The 23647-nt window shown below is 63.3% G+C and overlaps 2 protein-coding genes across 6 annotated transcripts in view; one reads left to right on the top strand and one right to left on the bottom strand.

Annotated features, from left to right (window-relative positions):
- Positions 1-23647, top strand: part of NELL1 (neural EGFL like 1) — a 332196-nt gene that overhangs the window by 230307 nt on the left and 78242 nt on the right. The window lies entirely within an intron of this gene.
- On the bottom strand, positions 17971-21856 carry LOC135301974 (serine/threonine-protein kinase pim-1-like). Its single transcript, XM_064422554.1, has 5 exons — positions 21126-21856; positions 20852-21028; positions 20646-20780; positions 20445-20527; positions 17971-18003 (listed from the first exon to the last, which is right to left on the bottom strand). The coding sequence occupies exons 1-5, from the start codon at positions 21760-21762 to the stop codon at positions 17971-17973; spliced, it is 1065 nt and encodes a 354-aa protein (XP_064278624.1). The 5' UTR covers positions 21763-21856.

Genomic DNA, 23647 nt, shown 5'->3' with positions numbered 1-23647 from the left:
TGGGCGCCACAGGGGCTCCTCGGTTCCAACGTAAGCCTCTGGGCCGGAACCCGGGGCGCTTCCTCCTCTTTGCTGTCCGTGTCTGCCGGCTCCGTGGTTGCCGGTGGCCAGCGGCCCACCAGACAGCCACAGCGGCCAGCAGCAGGACCAGCGCAGTCAGCAGGACGCCACCGTCACTCATGGCTTCGGCACGTCCCATCGCGACCGCACTGGCAGCTGCGGGCGCTGGCCCGTCTTCAATAGCCACAGCGCGCTGATGTCACAGTGCTGCGGCCAGCACAGCCCTGGGGCATCACAGCCCTGCCTCACGCCAGCCCTCAGCCCCTTTGTGCCGTCACAGCCCAGCCCGCCTCAGGGATCAGCCGAACCGGCTCATGGCTGAAGGCGGACATGGCCGCAGAAAACCTGCGGTGGGAGTAAGAACGGGAGCTCAGCCCGTTGCAAGGAATCGTTCCCTGGAGCGAGTGGCGCACCAGGACGAGTGCTGGTGCCAGCAGTGTCAAGCCCACGGCTCCCAGGACGTTTCAGCATTACCAGCTGGAAACACCCACTACTCTGTGCCTGAGAAGACCCTCCAGAGGCAAAGGGAGTTGAAGTTCCTCTGTCTCTGGGGAGCTCTCCTGAGCTGGCTGTTGAGGGCGGCAAGAGTTTCTTGTTAGCAGCTCACTGACTTCTGCTGTGCCCCAGCTCTAAATAAATCGGCATTTGCCAAGGACCGCTCATTGTTCTCCCACTGCTTTGGCTTGGACTGGGATTCGGTTTCCTTCTTCCCAATAGCTGGCACATGTTGGGTTTGGATGGGAGTGGTGTGCATCAGACAGGGGTGGTTTGGTTTCTGCTGAGCAGGGCTTGCCCTCTTCAAGGACTTTGCAGTAGTGTCCCTTGGTACTCCAGTGCAATGTTTTCCACTGGGATGGGAGGGATGAGCGTTGAAGCTGGCACATGTTGGGTTTGGATGGGAGTGGTGTGCATCAGACAGGGGTGGTTTGGTTTCTGCTGAGCAGGGCTTGCCCTCTTCAAGGACTTTGCAGTAGTGTCCCTTGGTACTCCAGTGCAATGTTTTCCACTGGGATGGGAGGGATGAGCGTTGAAGCTGGCACATGTTGGGTTTGGATGGGAGTGGTGTGCATCAGACAGGGGTGGTTTGGTTTCTGCTGAGCAGGGCTTGCCCTCTTCAAGGACTTTGCAGTAGTGTCCCTTGGTACTCCAGTGCAATGTTTTCCACTGGGATGGGAGGGATGAGCGTTGAAGCTGGCACATGTTGGGTTTGGATGGGAGTGGTGTGCATCAGACAGGGGTGGTTTGGTTTCTGCTGAGCAGGGCTTGCCCTCTTCAAGGACTTTGCAGTAGTGTCCCTTGGTACTCCAGTGCAATGTTTTCCACTGGGATGGGAGGGATGAGCGTTGAAGCTGGCACATGTTGGGTTTGGATGGGAGTGGTGTGCATCAGACAGGGGTGGTTTGGTTTCTGCTGAGCAGGGCTTGCCCTCTTCAAGGACTTTGCAGTAGTGTCCCTTGGTACTCCAGTGCAATGTTTTCCACTGGGATGGGAGGGATGAGCATTGAAGACAGAGGCAGAGAATGCACCTTAAACACCTTTGCCGTGTCTCTGTCCGTGTTTCTGAGGTGACCATCCACGTCCTGGAAGGGGACAATGTTATTTCGGCAATGGTTTGTTTGTTGTGTTTTTTTCCCCCAATAATGTATTTAAAACCACTCTTCCTATCGTGCCCCACATTTCTGGCCACCTTCGTGTCCCGCTGCGCTTTCGCCACACCAAATTTCTCCCTACAGTGGCTAGAAGCATCTGTGAATTCTTCTCCTGACCTGGATTCCGCGGGGCACACAGCTCCTTTTTCCATCCTCTTTCCCAGAGAAGATGCCTGTCCAGGCAAGCTGGCCTTCCGCCTCGCCTGCTTGGCTTCCGACATTTGGGCATCGCCTGCTCCTGTGCCCTTAGGAGGTGATGTTTCCAAAGCGCCCAGCACTGATGGACCCCAGTACCTTCAAAAACATTTTCCCCGGGGACCTTGCTTAGCAGTTGCCTGAGCAGCCTGAAGGCTGCTCTCTTCATGGTCCAAGCTGAGGCTTTGCTGTCCCTTTTCCTCTTGTCAGAGGTTTGAGCCTCCATTTATTTGTGGTCTCTGTGGCCAAGACGGCCGCCAATCCCCGCTTGGCCCAGGGCAATGGGGCTGGGACAGCAGCCTGGCTCTAGGGGGGCTGAGCTGGAGAGTCCTGGGCTGTGGGGGGCTCCTCCCTTGCTGGGAGGAGGCTTCCTGGGGAGGAAGAGGCATCTGGCATGAGCCACGAGGCCTGGTGTGCATTTGCCTGCTGCCGATGGGAGGGAAAGAAGGAGGAAGAGTTCATCGGGGTTCAACCTGAAATGATGTTCTGCTGCTTCTGGCTCTTCCTCAGAGCTTTGGAGAGGAGACGTCTCTGTCCCTGACACCCGCCGACCCTTGGAATGCACACACATAGTGACCCATGTGTCACTTCAGAAAGCACCAGGAAGCCCTTGTCACTTTGTTGAAATGCAGCTGTTGTTTCACTGTTGCTTTTCTTGGCTCGGTAAAGCCCCTCCTACCCGCACTACAGCCTGTGCTTGAAGACACAAAAGTACCATCCTGGAGGAAAGGCACGGAAAGCTTGACAAAGGCTGAAGGGAGCACTCCGATTACCCCTTTTCCCAAGAGGTTTCTTTAGCTGAAGTTGCTGACAAGGACCAGACTTGACACACCGCAATGGGTTTCTCGTTGTTTTATTTTTCGGGTCCTCAGTCCTGCGTGGGACTCGGTAAGTGGGTGCTGCAGAGGCTCCAGCAAGGCATCAAAAACGCCTGCCCCGCACCCAAGGGTGGCGCAAGATCTCCTCCAGCTCAGGCCTGTCCGCGGGCTGCTTGGCTAAGCACCACCGGATCAGATGTTGGCACTCTGGGGAGAGAGGCCAGAAAGCGCCGGTCACGGGCAGAAGGCTCCTGCCCAGCTGCCCCCGGCGCCCGCGGGGCCCGGGCCGTGCTGCGTGCGCTCAGAGCTGCGCCAGCTGACCGACCGCCTCTGCCCCGCGCGGGAGAGCGGCACGGCGGGACACGGCCGCCTCCTTCGGCCGCGCGTGCCACGCTGACCCCGTCGGGCACGAGCCACCTGCTGCGGCCGGCCCTCGGGGGCAGATCGACGTTGCGGGGAGCTGCGTGAGGGCCACGCCGGGCTGTGCGCCGCCACCTGCCGAAGCCCGCCTTCTTGAGGCCGGACACCAACCTGGAGAGACCTGCTGCCAGAAGAAGAGCTGCCCCAGCACGATGTCACGGTCGTCCCTGAAGGGGAGGCGCCCGCAGACCATGACGTACAGCAGCACGCCCAAGGACCAGGTGGTCGCCGCATGGCCGTGGTAGCAGCCGAGACAGATCCACTCGGGCGGGCTGTACTCGTGTGTTCCTAGGGGAGACAGGCGGCACTGTCCAGGCGCACGCTGCTGCCTTCCAGAGCCTAGGGCCAGGCTCCAGGCTGAGGCAGGGGCTGCACCCGCGGCTACGGTTATCCCCCAAGGCCACCCGGCGCCCCCCAGCCAGCTGGCCAAAGCCAAGAAACCATTCTGCAAGGCAGAGAAGGCCAGCAGAGCAGCCCAAGCCCTCGTGGGCCTGCCGAGCTGAGAGGCCGGGAGCTGGCTTTTGCCGCCCCCCTCTGTCGGCAGGGCCGGCAGCCGGCTCCTGGGGCACGGCATCTGCCCCGCGCCAAAGGGCAGCCGGCCGAAGGCCGCAGCCCAGCAGGGAGCGGGGATGTGCAGTGCCTGGCACTGGGAGCAGGGCCCGGGCCGTGGGCTCACCGGCGAAAGACGTGTAGGCCCGCTCCTGGAGGAAGGTGCCGCAACCGAAGTCGATGAGCTTCAGGTCGCCGCTCTCCGGGTCCACGAGGAGGTTCTCCGGCTTGATGTCCCGGTGCAGGACGCCGCAGGCGGTGCAGTGCCGCACGGCCTCCAGCACCTGGCAGAAAAGCCAGCGCGCCATCTCCTCGCACAGGAACTCCTGCTCCATCAGGAACTGCAGGAGATCCTGCGATGCCTCCGGACGCTCCATCACCAGCACGAAACTGTCAGGCAGCTCAAACCAGTCGAGGAGCTGGATGATGTTGCGGCAGCCAGAGCCCACCTTCTCCATGAGCACGATCTCCATGGGCACGCGGGTGCCGTTGGGCTGTGAGGAGGAGAAAATCAGTGCCTCCCTTCAGCAGGCCTGATGCTGCCCTGGGGCTGCGCTGCGCCCTGCCCGGGATGCCCCAGTGTCCCCTTGCGCAGCCTCCCTGGTGCTTGGGCTTCCTCCCGCCCAGGGGATGCTCGGGGGTGCCCCCTGCCCGGCCCCACCACCGGTGTTCGGCACGCCCAGGCCCGCGATGCCGCGGCTCGCAGGCTGAGCCCAGGGCCCCCACCATCCCCCGCCTCCCACTCCCACTCGGCGCCTCGGGATTCTCCCCGCCCGCCCCGCTCTGTCCCGCTGGCCTCGCTCACTCACCAGCTCGTCCCACTGCAGGACGTTCTCCCGGGCCACGCATTTGATGGCCACCTGCGAGCCATCGAGAAGAGGAGGGCTGAGCTCGAGCCCTGCCCCTCCCCACCGTTGCCCCTCCTCCCACGCCCGGCCGTTGCGGCCACTCACCGGGCTCCCGTCGGAGAGGCGGATGCCCGAGAAAACGGTGCCGAAGCCACCGCTCCCCAGCTGCGGGCCCAGCTGGTACAGCTCCTGCGGCTTCTTCTTTTGCCCTGCGGCCGAGAGCGAGCCATCAACCTTGCGGCCAGGAAGCCCCCAAGTGCCCGTGAGTGGAGCGGGCCGGGCCATCGCGGGCCGCATTGCTCTCACCTGCTTCCTGCCGCGCGCCGGGCAGCGGCCACCGCCTTGCAGCCGACGGGCCGGCGAGCAGCAGAGCTGGGCCAGCCGAGCGCGCACGGGCGGCTGCAGGAGCCCCCGCGCAGCGGGGCAGGGCGGCACCGTCGCTGTCCCCGGCGTCGTGGGCTGGACTCTGCTCTTGATGAGCGCCGGGGCTACAGCCCGAGGCTTGGCACAGGGGCGTCCCGGGAGCAGCTGCAAGCCAAGGAGGGCTTTTTGAAGCCGTGCCATCAGAGGCACTGGAAACAGCCAGCGACTAGGCTGCTCTCAGGGGCCCCGGCCTGGCCTGGCCGCGCCCCTCAAGAGCCCCGTGGGAGCCACGGACGGCTCCTCAGGAGATCTCACCTGCAATTAGAAAGCCCTTCGAGGCAGTCGAGGGCTGCCGTGGGACAGCTTCCTGGAGGTGGAGGAGCCTCCTTGGTGTCTGGAGGCTCGTCTGCACCACCAGGCTTGGGCTGTCACCAGCTGACACAAGGGGCACAGCGCCCTGGCAGCTGTGGGATGGACACTGCTGGCTCCAGGACGCTTGCTGCTCCGCCACCTTCTCCTCAGAAGGCTCCCCCGGATCGGGCTGGGCTCCCATTTGGACTTCTGGGCTTTCCCCGTCCACGTCGATGGTCAGGGCTACGCCGGTGTTGTTGGCGTCCGCGAGTCCAAGGGAGCTGTGAGACCTGTCCCCGGTCTCTGCACCTTCTGCAGGCTGACAGGTCTCACTGGGCCTCTGCGAGGGATGGAGGCTGTCAGAGATAGCAGAGGCTCCTGGCAGCATGCAGGGTCTCTGACAGCCTGAGGTTCCTGCATGGATGGCGGCTCTCCCCTGCTGTGCCATCCTTGCAGGCCTTGAGGCTCTCCCAGGGATGGAAAATCTTGCTGGGAGCAGCCTCAAGAAGGGACGGAGGCTCCTGGAGGAGATGAACGAGCCACAGCAGGGCAGGTGGCCTCGCTTCACCAGCTTCTCCAGTTCTTTCCACAACGCCTGCCACATCCCAGAGTAGAGCGGCGCGCGTGTCCCACTGCGATCCCAGAGCAGCAGCATCAGTTCCTGCAGCTCCTGGGCCACTGCCACGCAGGGGCCGCAGCTGCAGGGCCTGCCCAGGGGGCTCGCGGGAGCACGTGGCCGCTTGTGGAGAGTCGCCCGAGGCCTGGGGGACCTGGGAGCCACAGGGGCTCCTCGGTTCCAACGTAAGCCTCTGGGCCGGAACCCGGGGCGCTTCCTCCTCTTTGCTGTCCGTGTCTGCCGGCTCCGTGGTTGCCGGTGGCCAGCGGCCCACCAGACAGCCACAGCGGCCAGCAGCAGGACCAGCGCAGTCAGCAGGACGCCACCGTCACTCATGGCTTCGGCACGTCCCATCGCGACCGCACTGGCAGCTGCGGGCGCTGGCCCGTCTTCAATAGCCACAGCGCGCTGATGTCACAGTGCTGCGGCCAGCACAGCCCTGGGGCATCACAGCCCTGCCTCACGCCAGCCCTCAGCCCCTTTGTGCCGTCACAGCCCAGCCCGCCTCAGGGATCAGCCGAACCGGCTCATGGCTGAAGGCGGACATGGCCGCAGAAAACCTGCGGTGGGAGTAAGAACGGGAGCTCAGCCCGTTGCAAGGAATCGTTCCCTGGAGCGAGTGGCGCACCAGGACGAGTGCTGGTGCCAGCAGTGTCAAGCCCACGGCTCCCAGGACGTTTCAGCATTACCAGCTGGAAACACCCACTACTCTGTGCCTGAGAAGACCCTCCAGAGGCAAAGGGAGTTGAAGTTCCTCTGTCTCTGGGGAGCTCTCCTGAGCTGGCTGTTGAGGGCGGCAAGAGTTTCTTGTTAGCAGCTCACTGACTTCTGCTGTGCCCCAGCTCTAAATAAATCGGCATTTGCCAAGGACCGCTCATTGTTCTCCCACTGCTTTGGCTTGGACTGGGATTCGGTTTCCTTCTTCCCAATAGCTGGCACATGTTGGGTTTGGATGGGAGTGGTGTGCATCAGACAGGGGTGGTTTGGTTTCTGCTGAGCAGGGCTTGCCCTCTTCAAGGACTTTGCAGTAGTGTCCCTTGGTACTCCAGTGCAATGTTTTCCACTGGGATGGGAGGGATGAGCGTTGAAGCTGGCACATGTTGGGTTTGGATGGGAGTGGTGTGCATCAGACAGGGGTGGTTTGGTTTCTGCTGAGCAGGGCTTGCCCTCTTCAAGGACTTTGCAGTAGTGTCCCTTGGTACTCCAGTGCAATGTTTTCCACTGGGATGGGAGGGATGAGCATTGAAGACAGAGGCAGAGAATGCACCTTAAACACCTTTGCCGTGTCTCTGTCCGTGTTTCTGAGGTGACCATCCACGTCCTGGAAGGGGACAATGTTATTTCGGCAATGGTTTGTTTGTTGTGTTTTTTTCCCCCAATAATGTATTTAAAACCACTCTTCCTATCGTGCCCCACATTTCTGGCCACCTTCGTGTCCCGCTGCGCTTTCGCCACACCAAATTTCTCCCTACAGTGGCTAGAAGCATCTGTGAATTCTTCTCCTGACCTGGATTCCGCGGGGCACACAGCTCCTTTTTCCATCCTCTTTCCCAGAGAAGATGCCTGTCCAGGCAAGCCGGCCTTCCGCCTCGCCTGCTTGGCTTCCGACATTTGGGCATCGCCTGCTCCTGTGCCCTTAGGAGGTGATGTTTCCAAAGCGCCCAGCACTGATGGACCCCAGTACCTTCAAAAACATTTTCCCCGGGGACCTTGCTTAGCAGTTGCCTGAGCAGCCTGAAGGCTGCTCTCTTCATGGTCCAAGCTGAGGCTTTGCTGTCCCTTTTCCTCTTGTCAGAGGTTTGAGCCTCCATTTATTTGTGGTCTCTGTGGCCAAGACGGCCGCCAATCCCCGCTTGGCCCAGGGCAATGGGGCTGGGACGGCAGCCTGGCTCTAGGGGGGCTGAGCTGGAGAGTCCTGGGCTGTGGGGGGCTCCTCCCTTGCTGGGAGGAGGCTTCCTGGGGAGGAAGAGGCATCTGGCATGAGCCACGAGGCCTGGTGTGCATTTGCCTGCTGCCGATGGGAGGGAAAGAAGGAGGAAGAGTTCATCGGGGTTCAACCTGAAATGATGTTCTGCTGCTTCTGGCTCTTCCTCAGAGCTTTGGAGAGGAGACGTCTCTGTCCCTGACACCCGCCGACCCTTGGAATGCACACACATAGTGACCCATGTGTCACTTCAGAAAGCACCAGGAAGCCCTTGTCACTTTGTTGAAATGCAGCTGTTGTTTCACTGTTGCTTTTCTTGGCTCGGTAAAGCCCCTCCTACCCGCACTACAGCCTGTGCTTGAAGACACAAAAGTACCATCCTGGAGGAAAGGCACGGAAAGCTTGACAAAGGCTGAAGGGAGCACTCCGATTACCCCTTTTCCCAAGAGGTTTCTTTAGCTGAAGTTGCTGACAAGGACCAGACTTGACACACCGCAATGGGTTTCTCGTTGTTTTATTTTTCGGGTCCTCAGTCCTGCGTGGGACTCGGTAAGTGGGTGCTGCAGAGGCTCCAGCAAGGCATCAAAAACGCCTGCCCCGCACCCAAGGGTGGCGCAAGATCTCCTCCAGCTCAGGCCTGTCCGCGGGCTGCTTGGCTAAGCACCACCGGATCAGATGTTGGCACTCTGGGGAGAGAGGCCAGAAAGCGCCGGTCACGGGCAGAAGGCTCCTGCCCAGCTGCCCCCGGCGCCCGCGGGGCCCGGGCCGTGCTGCGTGCGCTCAGAGCTGCGCCAGCTGACCGACCGCCTCTGCCCCGCGCGGGAGAGCGGCACGGCGGGACACGGCCGCCTCCTTCGGCCGCGCGTGCCACGCTGACCCCGTCGGGCACGAGCCACCTGCTGCGGCCGGCCCTCGGGGGCAGATCGACGTTGCGGGGAGCTGCGTGAGGGCCACGCCGGGCTGTGCGCCGCCACCTGCCGAAGCCCGCCTTCTTGAGGCCGGACACCAACCTGGAGAGACCTGCTGCCAGAAGAAGAGCTGCCCCAGCACGATGTCACGGTCGTCCCTGAAGGGGAGGCGCCCGCAGACCATGACGTACAGCAGCACGCCCAAGGACCAGGTGGTCGCCGCATGGCCGTGGTAGCAGCCGAGACAGATCCACTCGGGCGGGCTGTACTCGTGTGTTCCTAGGGGAGACAGGCGGCACTGTCCAGGCGCACGCTGCTGCCTTCCAGAGCCTAGGGCCAGGCTCCAGGCTGAGGCAGGGGCTGCACCCGCGGCTACGGTTATCCCCCAAGGCCACCCGGCGCCCCCCAGCCAGCTGGCCAAAGCCAAGAAACCATTCTGCAAGGCAGAGAAGGCCAGCAGAGCAGCCCAAGCCCTCGTGGGCCTGCCGAGCTGAGAGGCCGGGAGCTGGCTTTTGCCGCCCCCCTCTGTCGGCAGGGCCGGCAGCCGGCTCCTGGGGCACGGCATCTGCCCCGCGCCAAAGGGCAGCCGGCCGAAGGCCGCAGCCCAGCAGGGAGCGGGGATGTGCAGTGCCTGGCACTGGGAGCAGGGCCCGGGCCGTGGGCTCACCGGCAAAAGACGTGTAGGGCCGCTCCTGGAGGAAGGTGCCGCAACCGAAGTCGATGAGCTTCAGGTCGCCGCTCTCCGGGTCCACGAGGAGGTTCTCCGGCTTGATGTCCCGGTGCAGGACGCCGCAGGCGGTGCAGTGCCGCACGGCCTCCAGCACCTGGCAGAAAAGCCAGCGCGCCATCTCCTCGCACAGGAACTCCTGCTCCATCAGGAACTGCAGGAGATCCTGCGATGCCTCCGGACGCTCCATCACCAGCACGAAACTGTCAGGCAGCTCAAACCAGTCGAGGAGCTGGATGATGTTGCGGCAGCCAGAGCCCACCTTCTCCATGAGCACGATCTCCATGGGCACGCGGGTGCCGTTGGGCTGTGAGGAGGAGAAAATCAGTGCCTCCCTTCAGCAGGCCTGATGCTGCCCTGGGGCTGCGCTGCGCCCTGCCCGGGATGCCCCAGTGTCCCCTTGCGCAGCCTCCCTGGTGCTTGGGCTTCCTCCCGCCCAGGGGATGCTCGGGGGTGCCCCCTGCCCGGCCCCACCACCGGTGTTCGGCACGCCCAGGCCCGCGATGCCGCGGCTCGCAGGCTGAGCCCAGGGCCCCCACCATCCCCCGCCTCCCACTCCCACTCGGCGCCTCGGGATTCTCCCCGCCCGCCCCGCTCTGTCCCGCTGGCCTCGCTCACTCACCAGCTCGTCCCACTGCAGGACGTTCTCCCGGGCCACGCATTTGATGGCCACCTGCGAGCCATCGAGAAGAGGAGGGCTGAGCTCGAGCCCTGCCCCTCCCCACCGTTGCCCCTCCTCCCACGCCCGGCCGTTGCGGCCACTCACCGGGCTCCCGTCGGAGAGGCGGATGCCCGAGAAAACGGTGCCGAAGCCACCGCTCCCCAGCTGCGGGCCCAGCTGGTACAGCTCCTGCGGCTTCTTCTTTTGCCCTGCGGCCGAGAGCGAGCCATCAACCTTGCGGCCAGGAAGCCCCCAAGTGCCCGTGAGTGGAGCGGGCCGGGCCATCGCGGGCCGCATTGCTCTCACCTGCTTCCTGCCGTGCGCCGGGCAGCGGCCACCGCCTTGCAGCCGACGGGCCGGCGAGCAGCAGAGCTGGGCCAGCCGAGCGCGCACGGGCGGCTGCAGGAGCCCCCGCGCAGCGGGGCAGGGCGGCACCGTCGCTGTCCCCGGCGTCGTGGGCTGGACTCTGCTCTTGATGAGCGCCGGGTCTACAGCCCGAGGGTTGGCACAGGGGCGTCCCGGGAGCAGCTGCAAGCCAAGGAGGGCTTTTTGAAGCCGTGCCATCAGAGGCACTGGAAACAGCCAGCGACTAGGCTGCTCTCAGGGGCCCCGGCCTGGCCTGGCCGCGCCCCTCAAGAGCCCCGTGGGAGCCACGGACGGCTCCTCAGGAGATCTCACCTGCAATTAGAAAGCCCTTCGAGGCAGTCGAGGGCTGCCGTGGGACAGCTTCCTGGAGGTGGAGGAGCCTCCTTGGTGTCTGGAGGCTCGTCTGCACCACCAGGCTTGGGCTGTCACCAGCTGACACAAGGGGCACAGCGCCCTGGCAGCTGTGGGATGGACACTGCTGGCTCCAGGACGCTTGCTGCTCCGCCACCTTCTCCTCAGAAGGCTCCCCCGGATCGGGCTGGGCTCCCATTTGGACTTCTGGGCTTTCCCCGTCCACGTCGATGGTCAGGGCTACGCCGGTGTTGTTGGCGTCCGCGAGTCCAAGGGAGCTGTGAGACCTGTCCCCGGTCTCTGCACCTTCTGCAGGCTGACAGGTCTCACTGGGCCTCTGCGAGGGATGGAGGCTGTCAGAGATAGCAGAGGCTCCTGGCAGCATGCAGGGTCTCTGACAGCCTGAGGTTCCTGCATGGATGGCGGCTCTCCCCTGCTGTGCCATCCTTGCAGGCCTTGAGGCTCTCCCAGGGATGGAGAATCTTGCTGGGAGCAGCCTCAAGAAGGGACGGAGGCTCCTGGAGGAGATGAACGAGCCACAGCAGGGCAGGTGGCCTCGCTTCACCAGCTTCTCCAGTTCTTTCCACAACGCCTGCCACATCCCAGAGTAGAGCGGCACGCGTGTCCCACTGCGATCCCAGAGCAGCAGCATCAGTTCCTGCAGCTCCTGGGCCACTGCCACGCAGGGGCCGCAGCTGCAGGGCCTGCCCAGGGGGCTCGCGGGAGCACGTGGCCGCTTGCGGAGAGTCGCCCGAGGCCTGGGGGACCTGGGAGCCACAGGGGCTCCTCGGTTCCAACGTAAGCCTCTGGGCCGGAACCCGGGGCGCTTCCTCCTCTTTGCTGTCCGTGTCTGCCGGCTCCGTGGTTGCCGGTGGCCAGCGGCCCACCAGACAGCCACAGCGGCCAGCAGCAGGACCAGCGCAGTCAGCAGGACGCCACCGTCACTCATGGCTTCGGCACGTCCCATCGCGACCGCACTGGCAGCTGCGGGCGCTGGCCTGTCTTCAATAGCCACAGCGCGCTGATGTCACAGTGCTGCGGCCAGCACAGCCCTGGGGCATCACAGCCCTGCCTCACGCCAGCCCTCAGCCCCTTTGTGCCGTCACAGCCCAGCCCGCCTCAGGGATCAGCCGAACCGGCTCATGGCTGAAGGCGGACATGGCCGCAGAAAACCTGCGGTGGGAGTAAGAACGGGAGCTCAGCCCGTTGCAAGGAATCGTTCCCTGGAGCGAGTGGCGCACCAGGACGAGTGCTGGTGCCAGCAGTGTCAAGCCCACAGCTCCCAGGACGTTTCAGCATTACCAGCTGGAAACACCCACTACTCTGTGCCTGAGAAGACCCTCCAGAGGCAAAGGGAGTTGAAGTTCCTCTGTCTCTGGGGAGCTCTCCTGAGCTGGCTGTTGAGGGCGGCAAGAGTTTCTTGTTAGCAGCTCACTGACTTCTGCTGTGCCCCAGCTCTAAATAAATCGGCATTTGCCAAGGACCGCTCATTGTTCTCCCACTGCTTTGGCTTGGACTGGGATTCGGTTTCCTTCTTCCCAATAGCTGGCACATGTTGGGTTTGGATGGGAGTGGTGTGCATCAGACAGGGGTGGTTTGGTTTCTGCTGAGCAGGGCTTGCCCTCTTCAAGGACTTTGCAGTAGTGTCCCTTGGTACTCCAGTGCAATGTTTTCCACTGGGATGGGAGGGATGAGCGTTGAAGCTGGCACATGTTGGGTTTGGATGGGAGTGGTGTGCATCAGACAGGGGTGGTTTGGTTTCTGCTGAGCAGGGCTTGCCCTCTTCAAGGACTTTGCAGTAGTGTCCCTTGGTACTCCAGTGCAATGTTTTCCACTGGGATGGGAGGGATGAGCGTTGAAGCTGGCACATGTTGGGTTTGGATGGGAGTGGTGTGCATCAGACAGGGGTGGTTTGGTTTCTGCTGAGCAGGGCTTGCCCTCTTCAAGGACTTTGCAGTAGTGTCCCTTGGTACTCCAGTGCAATGTTTTCCACTGGGATGGGAGGGATGAGCGTTGAAGCTGGCACATGTTGGGTTTGGATGGGAGTGGTGTGCATCAGACAGGGGTGGTTTGGTTTCTGCTGAGCAGGGCTTGCCCTCTTCAAGGACTTTGCAGTAGTGTCCCTTGGTACTCCAGTGCAATGTTTTCCACTGGGATGGGAGGGATGAGCGTTGAAGCTGGCACATGTTGGGTTTGGATGGGAGTGGTGTGCATCAGACAGGGGTGGTTTGGTTTCTGCTGAGCAGGGCTTGCCCTCTTCAAGGACTTTGCAGTAGTGTCCCTTGGTACTCCAGTGCAATGTTTTCCACTGGGATGGGAGGGATGAGCATTGAAGACAGAGGCAGAGAATGCACCTTAAACACCTTTGCCGTGTCTCTGTCCGTGTTTCTGAGGTGACCATCCACGTCCTGGAAGGGGACAATGTTATTTCGGCAATGGTTTGTTTGTTGTGTTTTTTTCCCCCAATAATGTATTTAAAACCACTCTTCCTATCGTGCCCCACATTTCTGGCCACCTTCGTGTCCCGCTGCGCTTTCGCCACACCAAATTTCTCCCTACAGTGGCTAGAAGCATCTGTGAATTCTTCTCCTGACCTGGATTCCGCGGGGCACACAGCTCCTTTTTCCATCCTCTTTCCCAGAGAAGATGCCTGTCCAGGCAAGCCGGCCTTCCGCCTCGCCTGCTTGGCTTCCGACATTTGGGCATCGCCTGCTCCTGTGCCCTTAGGAGGTGATGTTTCCAAAGCGCCCAGCACTGATGGACCCCAGTACCTTCAAAAACATTTTCCCCGGGGACCTTGCTTAGCAGTTGCCTGAGCAGCCTGAAGGCTGCTCTCTTCATGGTCCAAGCTGAGGCTTTGCTGTCCCTTTTCCTCTTGTCAGAGGTTTGAGCCTCCATTTATTTGTGGTCTCTGTGGCCAAGACGGCCGCCAATCCCCGCTTGGCCCAGGGCAATGGGGCTGGGACGGCAGCCTGGCTCTAGGGGGGCTGAGCTGGAGAGTCCTGGGCTGTGGGGGGCTCCTCCCTTGCTGGGAGGAGGCTTCCTGGGGAGGAAGAGGCATCTGGCATGAGCCACGAGGCCTGGTGTGCATTTGCCTGCTGCCGATGGGAGGGAAAGAAGGAGGAAGAGTTCATCGGGGTTCAACCTGAAATGATGTTCTGCTGCTTCTGGCTCTTCCTCAGAGCTTTGGAGAGGAGACGTCTCTGTCCCTGACACCCGCCGACCCTTGGAATGCACACACATAGTGACCCATGTGTCACTTCAGAAAGCACCAGGAAGCCCTTGTCACTTTGTTGAAATGCAGCTGTTGTTTCACTGTTGCTTTTCTTGGCTCGGTAAAGCCCCTCCTACCCGCACTACAGCCTGTGCTTGAAGACACAAAAGTACCATCCTGGAGGAAAGGCACGGAAAGCTTGACAAAGGCTGAAGGGAGCACTCCGATTACCCCTTTTCCCAAGAGGTTTCTTTAGCTGAAGTTGCTGACAAGGACCAGACTTGACACACCGCAATGGGTTTCTCGTTGTTTTATTTTTCGGGTCCTCAGTCCTGCGTGGGACTCGGTAAGTGGGTGCTGCAGAGGCTCCAGCAAGGCATCAAAAACGCCTGCCCCGCACCCAAGGGTGGCGCAAGATCTCCTCCAGCTCAGGCCTGTCCGCGGGCTGCTTGGCTAAGCACCACCGGATCAGATGTTGGCACTCTGGGGAGAGAGGCCAGAAAGCGCCGGTCACGGGCAGAAGGCTCCTGCCCAGCTGCCCCCGGCGCCCGCGGGGCCCGGGCCGTGCTGCGTGCGCTCAGAGCTGCGCCAGCTGACCGACCGCCTCTGCCCCGCGCGGGAGAGCGGCACGGCGGGACACGGCCGCCTCCTTCGGCCGCGCGTGCCACGCTGACCCCGTCGGGCACGAGCCACCTGCTGCGGCCGGCCCTCGGGGGCAGATCGACGTTGCGGGGAGCTGCGTGAGGGCCACGCCGGGCTGTGCGCCGCCACCTGCCGAAGCCCGCCTTCTTGAGGCCGGACACCAACCTGGAGAGACCTGCTGCCAGAAGAAGAGCTGCCCCAGCACGATGTCACGGTCGTCCCTGAAGGGGAGGCGCCCGCAGACCATGACGTACAGCAGCACGCCCAAGGACCAGGTGGTCGCCGCATGGCCGTGGTAGCAGCCGAGACAGATCCACTCGGGCGGGCTGTACTCGTGTGTTCCTAGGGGAGACAGGCGGCACTGTCCAGGCGCACGCTGCTGCCTTCCAGAGCCTAGGGCCAGGCTCCAGGCTGAGGCAGGGGCTGCACCCGCGGCTACGGTTATCCCCCAAGGCCACCCGGCGCCCCCCAGCCAGCTGGCCAAAGCCAAGAAACCATTCTGCAAGGCAGAGAAGGCCAGCAGAGCAGCCCAAGCCCTCGTGGGCCTGCCGAGCTGAGAGGCCGGGAGCTGGCTTTTGCCGCCCCCCTCTGTCGGCAGGGCCGGCAGCCGGCTCCTGGGGCACGGCATCTGCCCCGCGCCAAAGGGCAGCCGGCCGAAGGCCGCAGCCCAGCAGGGAGCGGGGATGTGCAGTGCCTGGCACTGGGAGCAGGGCCCGGGCCGTGGGCTCACCGGCAAAAGACGTGTAGGCCCGCTCCTGGAGGAAGGTGCCGCAACCGAAGTCGATGAGCTTCAGGTCGCCGCTCTCCGGGTCCACGAGGAGGTTCTCCGGCTTGATGTCCCGGTGCAGGACGCCGCAGGCGGTGCAGTGCCGCACGGCCTCCAGCACCTGGCAGAAAAGCCAGCGCGCCATCTCCTCGCACAGGAACTCCTGCTCCATCAGGAACTGCAGGAGATCCTGCGATGCCTCCGGACGCTCCATCACCAGCACGAAACTGTCAGGCAGCTCAAACCAGTCGAGGAGCTGGATGATGTTGCGGCAGCCAGAGCCCACCTTCTCCATGAGCACGATCTCCATGGGCACGCGGGTGCCGTTGGGCTGTGAGGAGGAGAAAATCAGTGCCTCCCTTCAGCAGGCCTGATGCTGCCCTGGGGCTGCGCTGCGCCCTGCCCGGGATGCCCCAGTGTCCCCTTGCGCAGCCTCCCTGGTGCTTGGGCTTCCTCCCGCCCAGGGGATGCTCGGGGGTGCCCCCTGCCCGGCCCCACCACCGGTGTTCGGCACGCCCAGGCCCGCGATGCCGCGGCTCGCAGGCTGAGCCCAGGGCCCCCACCATCCCCCGCCTCCCACTCCCACTCGGCGCCTCGGGATTCTCCCCGCCCGCCCCGCTCTGTCCCGCTGGCCTCGCTCACTCACCAGCTCGTCCCACTGCAGGACGTTCTCCCGGGCCACGCATTTGATGGCCACCTGCGAGCCATCGAGAAGAGGAGGGCTGAGCTCGAGCCCTGCCCCTCCCCACCGTTGCCCCTCCTCCCACGCCCGGCCGTTGCGGCCACTCACCGGGCTCCCGTCGGAGAGGCGGATGCCCGAGAAAACGGTGCCGAAGCCACCGCTCCCCAGCTGCGGGCCCAGCTGGTACAGCTCCTGCGGCTTCTTCTTTTGCCCTGCGGCCGAGAGCGAGCCATCAACCTTGCGGCCAGGAAGCCCCCAAGTGCCCGTGAGTGGAGCGGGCCGGGCCATCGCGGGCCGCATTGCTCTCACCTGCTTCCTGCCGCGCGCCGGGCAGCGGCCACCGCCTTGCAGCCGACGGGCCGGCGAGCAGCAGAGCTGGGCCAGCCGAGCGCGCACGGGCGGCTGCAGGAGCCCCCGCGCAGCGGGGCAGGGCGGCACCGTCGCTGTCCCCGGCGTCGTGGGCTGGACTCTGCTCTTGATGAGCGCCGGGTCTACAGCCCGAGGGTTGGCACAGGGGCGTCCCGGGAGCAGCTGCAAGCCAAGGAGGGCTTTTTGAAGCCGTGCCATCAGAGGCACTGGAAACAGCCAGCGACTAGGCTGCTCTCAGGGGCCCCGGCCTGGCCTGGCCGCGCCCCTCAAGAGCCCCGTGGGAGCCACGGACGGCTCCTCAGGAGATCTCACCTGCAATTAGAAAGCCCTTCGAGGCAGTCGAGGGCTGCCGTGGGACAGCTTCCTGGAGGTGGAGGAGCCTCCTTGGTGTCTGGAGGCTCGTCTGCACCACCAGGCTTGGGCTGTCACCAGCTGACACAAGGGGCACAGCGCCCTGGCAGCTGTGGGATGGACACTGCTGGCTCCAGGACGCTTGCTGCTCCGCCACCTTCTCCTCAGAAGGCTCCCCCGGATCGGGCTGGGCTCCCATTTGGACTTCTGGGCTTTCCCCGTCCACGTCGATGGTCAGGGCTACGCCGGTGTTGTTGGCGTCCGCGAGTCCAAGGGAGCTGTGAGACCTGTCCCCGGTCTCTGCACCTTCTGCAGGCTGACAGGTCTCACTGGGCCTCTGCGAGGGATGGAGGCTGTCAGAGATAGCAGAGGCTCCTGGCAGCATGCAGGGTCTCTGACAGCCTGAGGTTCCTGCATGGATGGCGGCTCTCCCCTGCTGTGCCATCCTTGCAGGCCTTGAGGCTCTCCCAGGGATGGAAAATCTTGCTGGGAGCAGCCTCAAGAAGGGACGGAGGCTCCTGGAGGAGATGAACGAGCCACAGCAGGGCAGGTGGCCTCGCTTCACCAGCTTCTCCAGTTCTTTCCACAACGCCTGCCACATCCCAGAGTAGAGCGGCGCGCGTGTCCCACTGCGATCCCAGAGCAGCAGCATCAGTTCCTGCAGCTCCTGGGCCACTGCCACGCAGGGGCCGCAGCTGCAGGGCCTGCCCAGGGGGCTCGCGGGAGCACGTGGCCGCTTGTGGAGAGTCGCCCGAGGCCTGGGGGACCTGGGAGCCACAGGGGCTCCTCGGTTCCAACGTAAGCCTCTGGGCCGGAACCCGGGGCGCTTCCTCCTCTTTGCTGTCCGTGTCTGCCGGCTCCGTGGTTGCCGGTGGCCAGCGGCCCACCAGACAGCCACAGCGGCCAGCAGCAGGACCAGCGCAGTCAGCAGGACGCCACCGTCACTCATGGCTTCGGCACGTCCCATCGCGACCGCACTGGCAGCTGCGGGCGCTGGCCCGTCTTCAATAGCCACAGCGCGCTGATGTCACAGTGCTGCGGCCAGCACAGCCCTGGGGCATCACAGCCCTGCCTCACGCCAGCCCTCAGCCCCTTTGTGCCGTCACAGCCCAGCCCGCCTCAGGGATCAGCCGAACCGGCTCATGGCTGAAGGCGGACATGGCCGCAGAAAACCTGCGGTGGGAGTAAGAACGGGAGCTCAGCCCGTTGCAAGGAATCGTTCCCTGGAGCGAGTGGCGCACCAGGACGAGTGCTGGTGCCAGCAGTGTCAAGCCCACGGCTCCCAGGACGTTTCAGCATTACCAGCTGGAAACACCCACTACTCTGTGCCTGAGAAGACCCTCCAGAGGCAAAGGGAGTTGAAGTTCCTCTGTCTCTGGGGAGCTCTCCTGAGCTGGCTGTTGAGGGCGGCAAGAGTTTCTTGTTAGCAGCTCACTGACTTCTGCTGTGCCCCAGCTCTAAATAAATCGGCATTTGCCAAGGACCGCTCATTGTTCTCCCACTGCTTTGGCTTGGACTGGGATTCGGTTTCCTTCTTCCCAATAGCTGGCACATGTTGGGTTTGGATGGGAGTGGTGTGCATCAGACAGGGGTGGTTTGGTTTCTGCTGAGCAGGGCTTGCCCTCTTCAAGGACTTTGCAGTAGTGTCCCTTGGTACTCCAGTGCAATGTTTTCCACTGGGATGGGAGGGATGAGCGTTGAAGCTGGCACATGTTGGGTTTGGATGGGAGTGGTGTGCATCAGACAGGGGTGGTTTGGTTTCTGCTGAGCAGGGCTTGCCCTCTTCAAGGACTTTGCAGTAGTGTCCCTTGGTACTCCAGTGCAATGTTTTCCACTGGGATGGGAGGGATGAGCGTTGAAGCTGGCACATGTTGGGTTTGGATGGGAGTGGTGTGCATCAGACAGGGGTGGTTTGGTTTCTGCTGAGCAGGGCTTGCCCTCTTCAAGGACTTTGCAGTAGTGTCCCTTGGTACTCCAGTGCAATGTTTTCCACTGGGATGGGAGGGATGAGCGTTGAAGCTGGCACATGTTGGGTTTGGATGGGAGTGGTGTGCATCAGACAGGGGTGGTTTGGTTTCTGCTGAGCAGGGCTTGCCCTCTTCAAGGACTTTGCAGTAGTGTCCCTTGGTACTCCAGTGCAATGTTTTCCACTGGGATGGGAGGGATGAGCGTTGAAGCTGGCACATGTTGGGTTTGGATGGGAGTGGTGTGCATCAGACAGGGGTGGTTTGGTTTCTGCTGAGCAGGGCTTGCCCTCTTCAAGGACTTTGCAGTAGTGTCCCTTGGTACTCCAGTGCAATGTTTTCCACTGGGATGGGAGGGATGAGCATTGAAGACAGAGGCAGAGAATGCACCTTAAACACCTTTGCCGTGTCTCTGTCCGTGTTTCTGAGGTGACCATCCACGTCCTGGAAGGGGACAATGTTATTTCGGCAATGGTTTGTTTGTTGTGTTTTTTTCCCCCAATAATGTATTTAAAACCACTCTTCCTATCGTGCCCCACATTTCTGGCCACCTTCGTGTCCCGCTGCGCTTTCGCCACACCAAATTTCTCCCTACAGTGGCTAGAAGCATCTGTGAATTCTTCTCCTGACCTGGATTCCGCGGGGCACACAGCTCCTTTTTCCATCCTCTTTCCCAGAGAAGATGCCTGTCCAGGCAAGCCGGCCTTCCGCCTCGCCTGCTTGGCTTCCGACATTTGGGCATCGCCTGCTCCTGTGCCCTTAGGAGGTGATGTTTCCAAAGCGCCCAGCACTGATGGACCCCAGTACCTTCAAAAACATTTTCCCCGGGGACCTTGCTTAGCAGTTGCCTGAGCAGCCTGAAGGCTGCTCTCTTCATGGTCCAAGCTGAGGCTTTGCTGTCCCTTTTCCTCTTGTCAGAGGTTTGAGCCTCCATTTATTTGTGGTCTCTGTGGCCAAGACGGCCGCCAATCCCCGCTTGGCCCAGGGCAATGGGGCTGGGACGGCAGCCTGGCTCTAGGGGGGCTGAGCTGGAGAGTCCTGGGCTGTGGGGGGCTCCTCCCTTGCTGGGAGGAGGCTTCCTGGGGAGGAAGAGGCATCTGGCATGAGCCACGAGGCCTGGTGTGCATTTGCCTGCTGCCGATGGGAGGGAAAGAAGGAGGAAGAGTTCATCGGGGTTCAACCTGAAATGATGTTCTGCTGCTTCTGGCTCTTCCTCAGAGCTTTGGAGAGGAGACGTCTCTGTCCCTGACACCCGCCGACCCTTGGAATGCACACACATAGTGACCCATGTGTCACTTCAGAAAGCACCAGGAAGCCCTTGTCACTTTGTTGAAATGCAGCTGTTGTTTCACTGTTGCTTTTCTTGGCTCGGTAAAGCCCCTCCTACCCGCACTACAGCCTGTGCTTGAAGACACAAAAGTACCATCCTGGAGGAAAGGCACGGAAAGCTTGACAAAGGCTGAAGGGAGCACTCCGATTACCCCTTTTCCCAAGAGGTTTCTTTAGCTGAAGTTGCTGACAAGGACCAGACTTGACACACCGCAATGGGTTTCTCGTTGTTTTATTTTTCGGGTCCTCAGTCCTGCGTGGGACTCGGTAAGTGGGTGCTGCAGAGGCTCCAGCAAGGCATCAAAAACGCCTGCCCCGCACCCAAGGGTGGCGCAAGATCTCCTCCAGCTCAGGCCTGTCCGCAGGCTGCTTGGCTAAGCACCACCGGATCAGATGTTGGCACTCTGGGGAGAGAGGCCAGAAAGCGCCGGTCACGGGCAGAAGGCTCCTGCCCAGCTGCCCCCGGCGCCCGCGGGGCCCGGGCCGTGCTGCGTGCGCTCAGAGCTGCGCCAGCTGACCGACCGCCTCTGCCCCGCGCGGGAGAGCGGCACGGCGGGACACGGCCGCCTCCTTCGGCCGCGCGTGCCACGCTGACCCCGTCGGGCACGAGCCACCTGCTGCGGCCGGCCCTCGGGGGCAGATCGACGTTGCGGGGAGCTGCGTGAGGGCCACGCCGGGCTGTGCGCCGCCACCTGCCGAAGCCCGCCTTCTTGAGGCCGGACACCAACCTGGAGAGACCTGCTGCCAGAAGAAGAGCTGCCCCAGCACGATGTCACGGTCGTCCCTGAAGGGGAGGCGCCCGCAGACCATGACGTACAGCAGCACGCCCAAGGACCAGGTGGTCGCCGCATGGCCGTGGTAGCAGCCGAGACAGATCCACTCGGGCGGGCTGTACTCGTGTGTTCCTAGGGGAGACAGGCGGCACTGTCCAGGCGCACGCTGCTGCCTTCCAGAGCCTAGGGCCAGGCTCCAGGCTGAGGCAGGGGCTGCACCCGCGGCTACGGTTATCCCCCAAGGCCACCCGGCGCCCCCCAGCCAGCTGGCCAAAGCCAAGAAACCATTCTGCAAGGCAGAGAAGGCCAGCAGAGCAGCCCAAGCCCTCGTGGGCCTGCCGAGCTGAGAGGCCGGGAGCTGGCTTTTGCCGCCCCCCTCTGTCGGCAGGGCCGGCAGCCGGCTCCTGGGGCACGGCATCTGCCCCGCGCCAAAGGGCAGCCGGCCGAAGGCCGCAGCCCAGCAGGGAGCGGGGATGTGCAGTGCCTGGCACTGGGAGCAGGGCCCGGGCCGTGGGCTCACCGGCAAAAGACGTGTAGGCCCGCTCCTGGAGGAAGGTGCCGCAACCGAAGTCGATGAGCTTCAGGTCGCCGCTCTCCGGGTCCACGAGGAGGTTCTCCGGCTTGATGTCCCGGTGCAGGACGCCGCAGGCGGTGCAGTGCCGCACGGCCTCCAGCACCTGGCAGAAAAGCCAGCGCGCCATCTCCTCGCACAGGAACTCCTGCTCCATCAGGAACTGCAGGAGATCCTGCGATGCCTCCGGACGCTCCATCACCAGCACGAAACTGTCAGGCAGCTCAAACCAGTCGAGGAGCTGGATGATGTTGCGGCAGCCAGAGCCCACCTTCTCCATGAGCACGATCTCCATGGGCACGCGGGTGCCGTTGGGCTGTGAGGAGGAGAAAATCAGTGCCTCCCTTCAGCAGGCCTGATGCTGCCCTGGGGCTGCGCTGCGCCCTGCCCGGGATGCCCCAGTGTCCCCTTGCGCAGCCTCCCTGGTGCTTGGGCATCCTCCCGCCCAGGGGATGCTCGGGGGTGCCCTCTGCCCGGCCCCACCACCGGTGTTCGGCACGCCCAGGCCCGCGATGCCGCGGCTCGCAGGCTGAGCCCAGGGCCCCCACCATCCCCCGCCTCCCACTCCCACTCGGCGCCTCGGGATTCTCCCCGCCCGCCCCGCTCTGTCCCGCTGGCCTCGCTCACTCACCAGCTCGTCCCACTGCAGGACGTTCTCCCGGGCCACGCATTTGATGGCCACCTGCGAGCCATCGAGAAGAGGAGGGCTGAGCTTGAGCCCTGCCCCTCCCCACCGTTGCCCCTCCTCCCACGCCCGGCCGTTGCGGCCACTCACCGGGCTCCCGTCGGAGAGGCGGATGCCCGAGAAAACGGTGCCGAAGCCACCGCTCCCCAGCTGCGGGCCCAGCTGGTACAGCTCCTGCGGCTTCTTCTTTTGCCCTGCGGCCGAGAGCGAGCCATCAACCTTGCGGCCAGGAAGCCCCCAAGTGCCCGTGAGTGGAGCGGGCCGGGCCATCGCGGGCCGCATTGCTCTCACCTGCTTCCTGCCGCGCGCCGGGCAGCGGCCACCGCCTTGCAGCCGACGGGCCGGCGAGCAGCAGAGCTGGGCCAGCCGAGCGCGCACGGGCGGCTGCAGGAGCCCCCGCGCAGCGGGGCAGGGCGGCACCGTCGCTGTCCCCGGCGTCGTGGGCTGGACTCTGCTCTTGATGAGCGCCGGGTCTACAGCCCGAGGGTTGGCACAGGGGCGTCCCGGGAGCAGCTGCAAGCCAAGGAGGGCTTTTTGAAGCCGTGCCATCAGAGGCACTGGAAACAGCCAGCGACTAGGCTGCTCTCAGGGGCCCCGGCCTGGCCTGGCCGCGCCCCTCAAGAGCCCCGTGGGAGCCACGGACGGCTCCTCAGGAGATCTCACCTGCAATTAGAAAGCCCTTCGAGGCAGTCGAGGGCTGCCGTGGGACAGCTTCCTGGAGGTGGAGGAGCCTCCTTGGTGTCTGGAGGCTCGTCTGCACCACCAGGCTTGGGCTGTCACCAGCTGACACAAGGGGCACAGCGCCCTGGCAGCTGTGGGATGGACACTGCTGGCTCCAGGACGCTTGCTGCTCCGCCACCTTCTCCTCAGAAGGCTCCCCCGGATCGGGCTGGGCTCCCATTTGGACTTCTGGGCTTTCCCCGTCCACGTCGATGGTCAGGGCTACGCCGGTGTTGTTGGCGTCCGCGAGTCCAAGGGAGCTGTGAGACCTGTCCCCGGTCTCTGCACCTTCTGCAGGCTGACAGGTCTCACTGGGCCTCTGCGAGGGATGGAGGCTGTCAGAGATAGCAGAGGCTCCTGGCAGCATGCAGGGTCTCTGACAGCCTGAGGTTCCTGCATGGATGGCGGCTCTCCCCTGCTGTGCCATCCTTGCAGGCCTTGAGGCTCTCCCAGGGATGGAGAATCTTGCTGGGAGCAGCCTCAAGAAGGGACGGAGGCTCCTGGAGGAGATGAACGAGCCACAGCAGGGCAGGTGGCCTCGCTTCACCAGCTTCTCCAGTTCTTTCCACAACGCCTGCCACATCCCAGAGTAGAGCGGCGCGCGTGTCCCACTGCGATCCCAGAGCAGCAGCATCAGTTCCTGCAGCTCCTGGGCCACTGCCACGCAGGGGCCGCAGCTGCAGGGCCTGCCCAGGGGGCTCACGGGAGCACGTGGCCGCTTGCGGAGAGTCGCCCGAGGCCTGGGGGACCTGGGAGCCACAGGGGCTCCTCGGTT

The sequence above is a fragment of the Passer domesticus genome, chromosome 6 (assembly GCF_036417665.1).
Source record: "Passer domesticus isolate bPasDom1 chromosome 6, bPasDom1.hap1, whole genome shotgun sequence".
Lineage (NCBI taxonomy): Eukaryota > Metazoa > Chordata > Aves > Passeriformes > Passeridae > Passer > Passer domesticus.
Note: the sequence above shows the minus strand (reverse complement) of the source record. Positions and strands in the feature narration are given on the sequence as shown.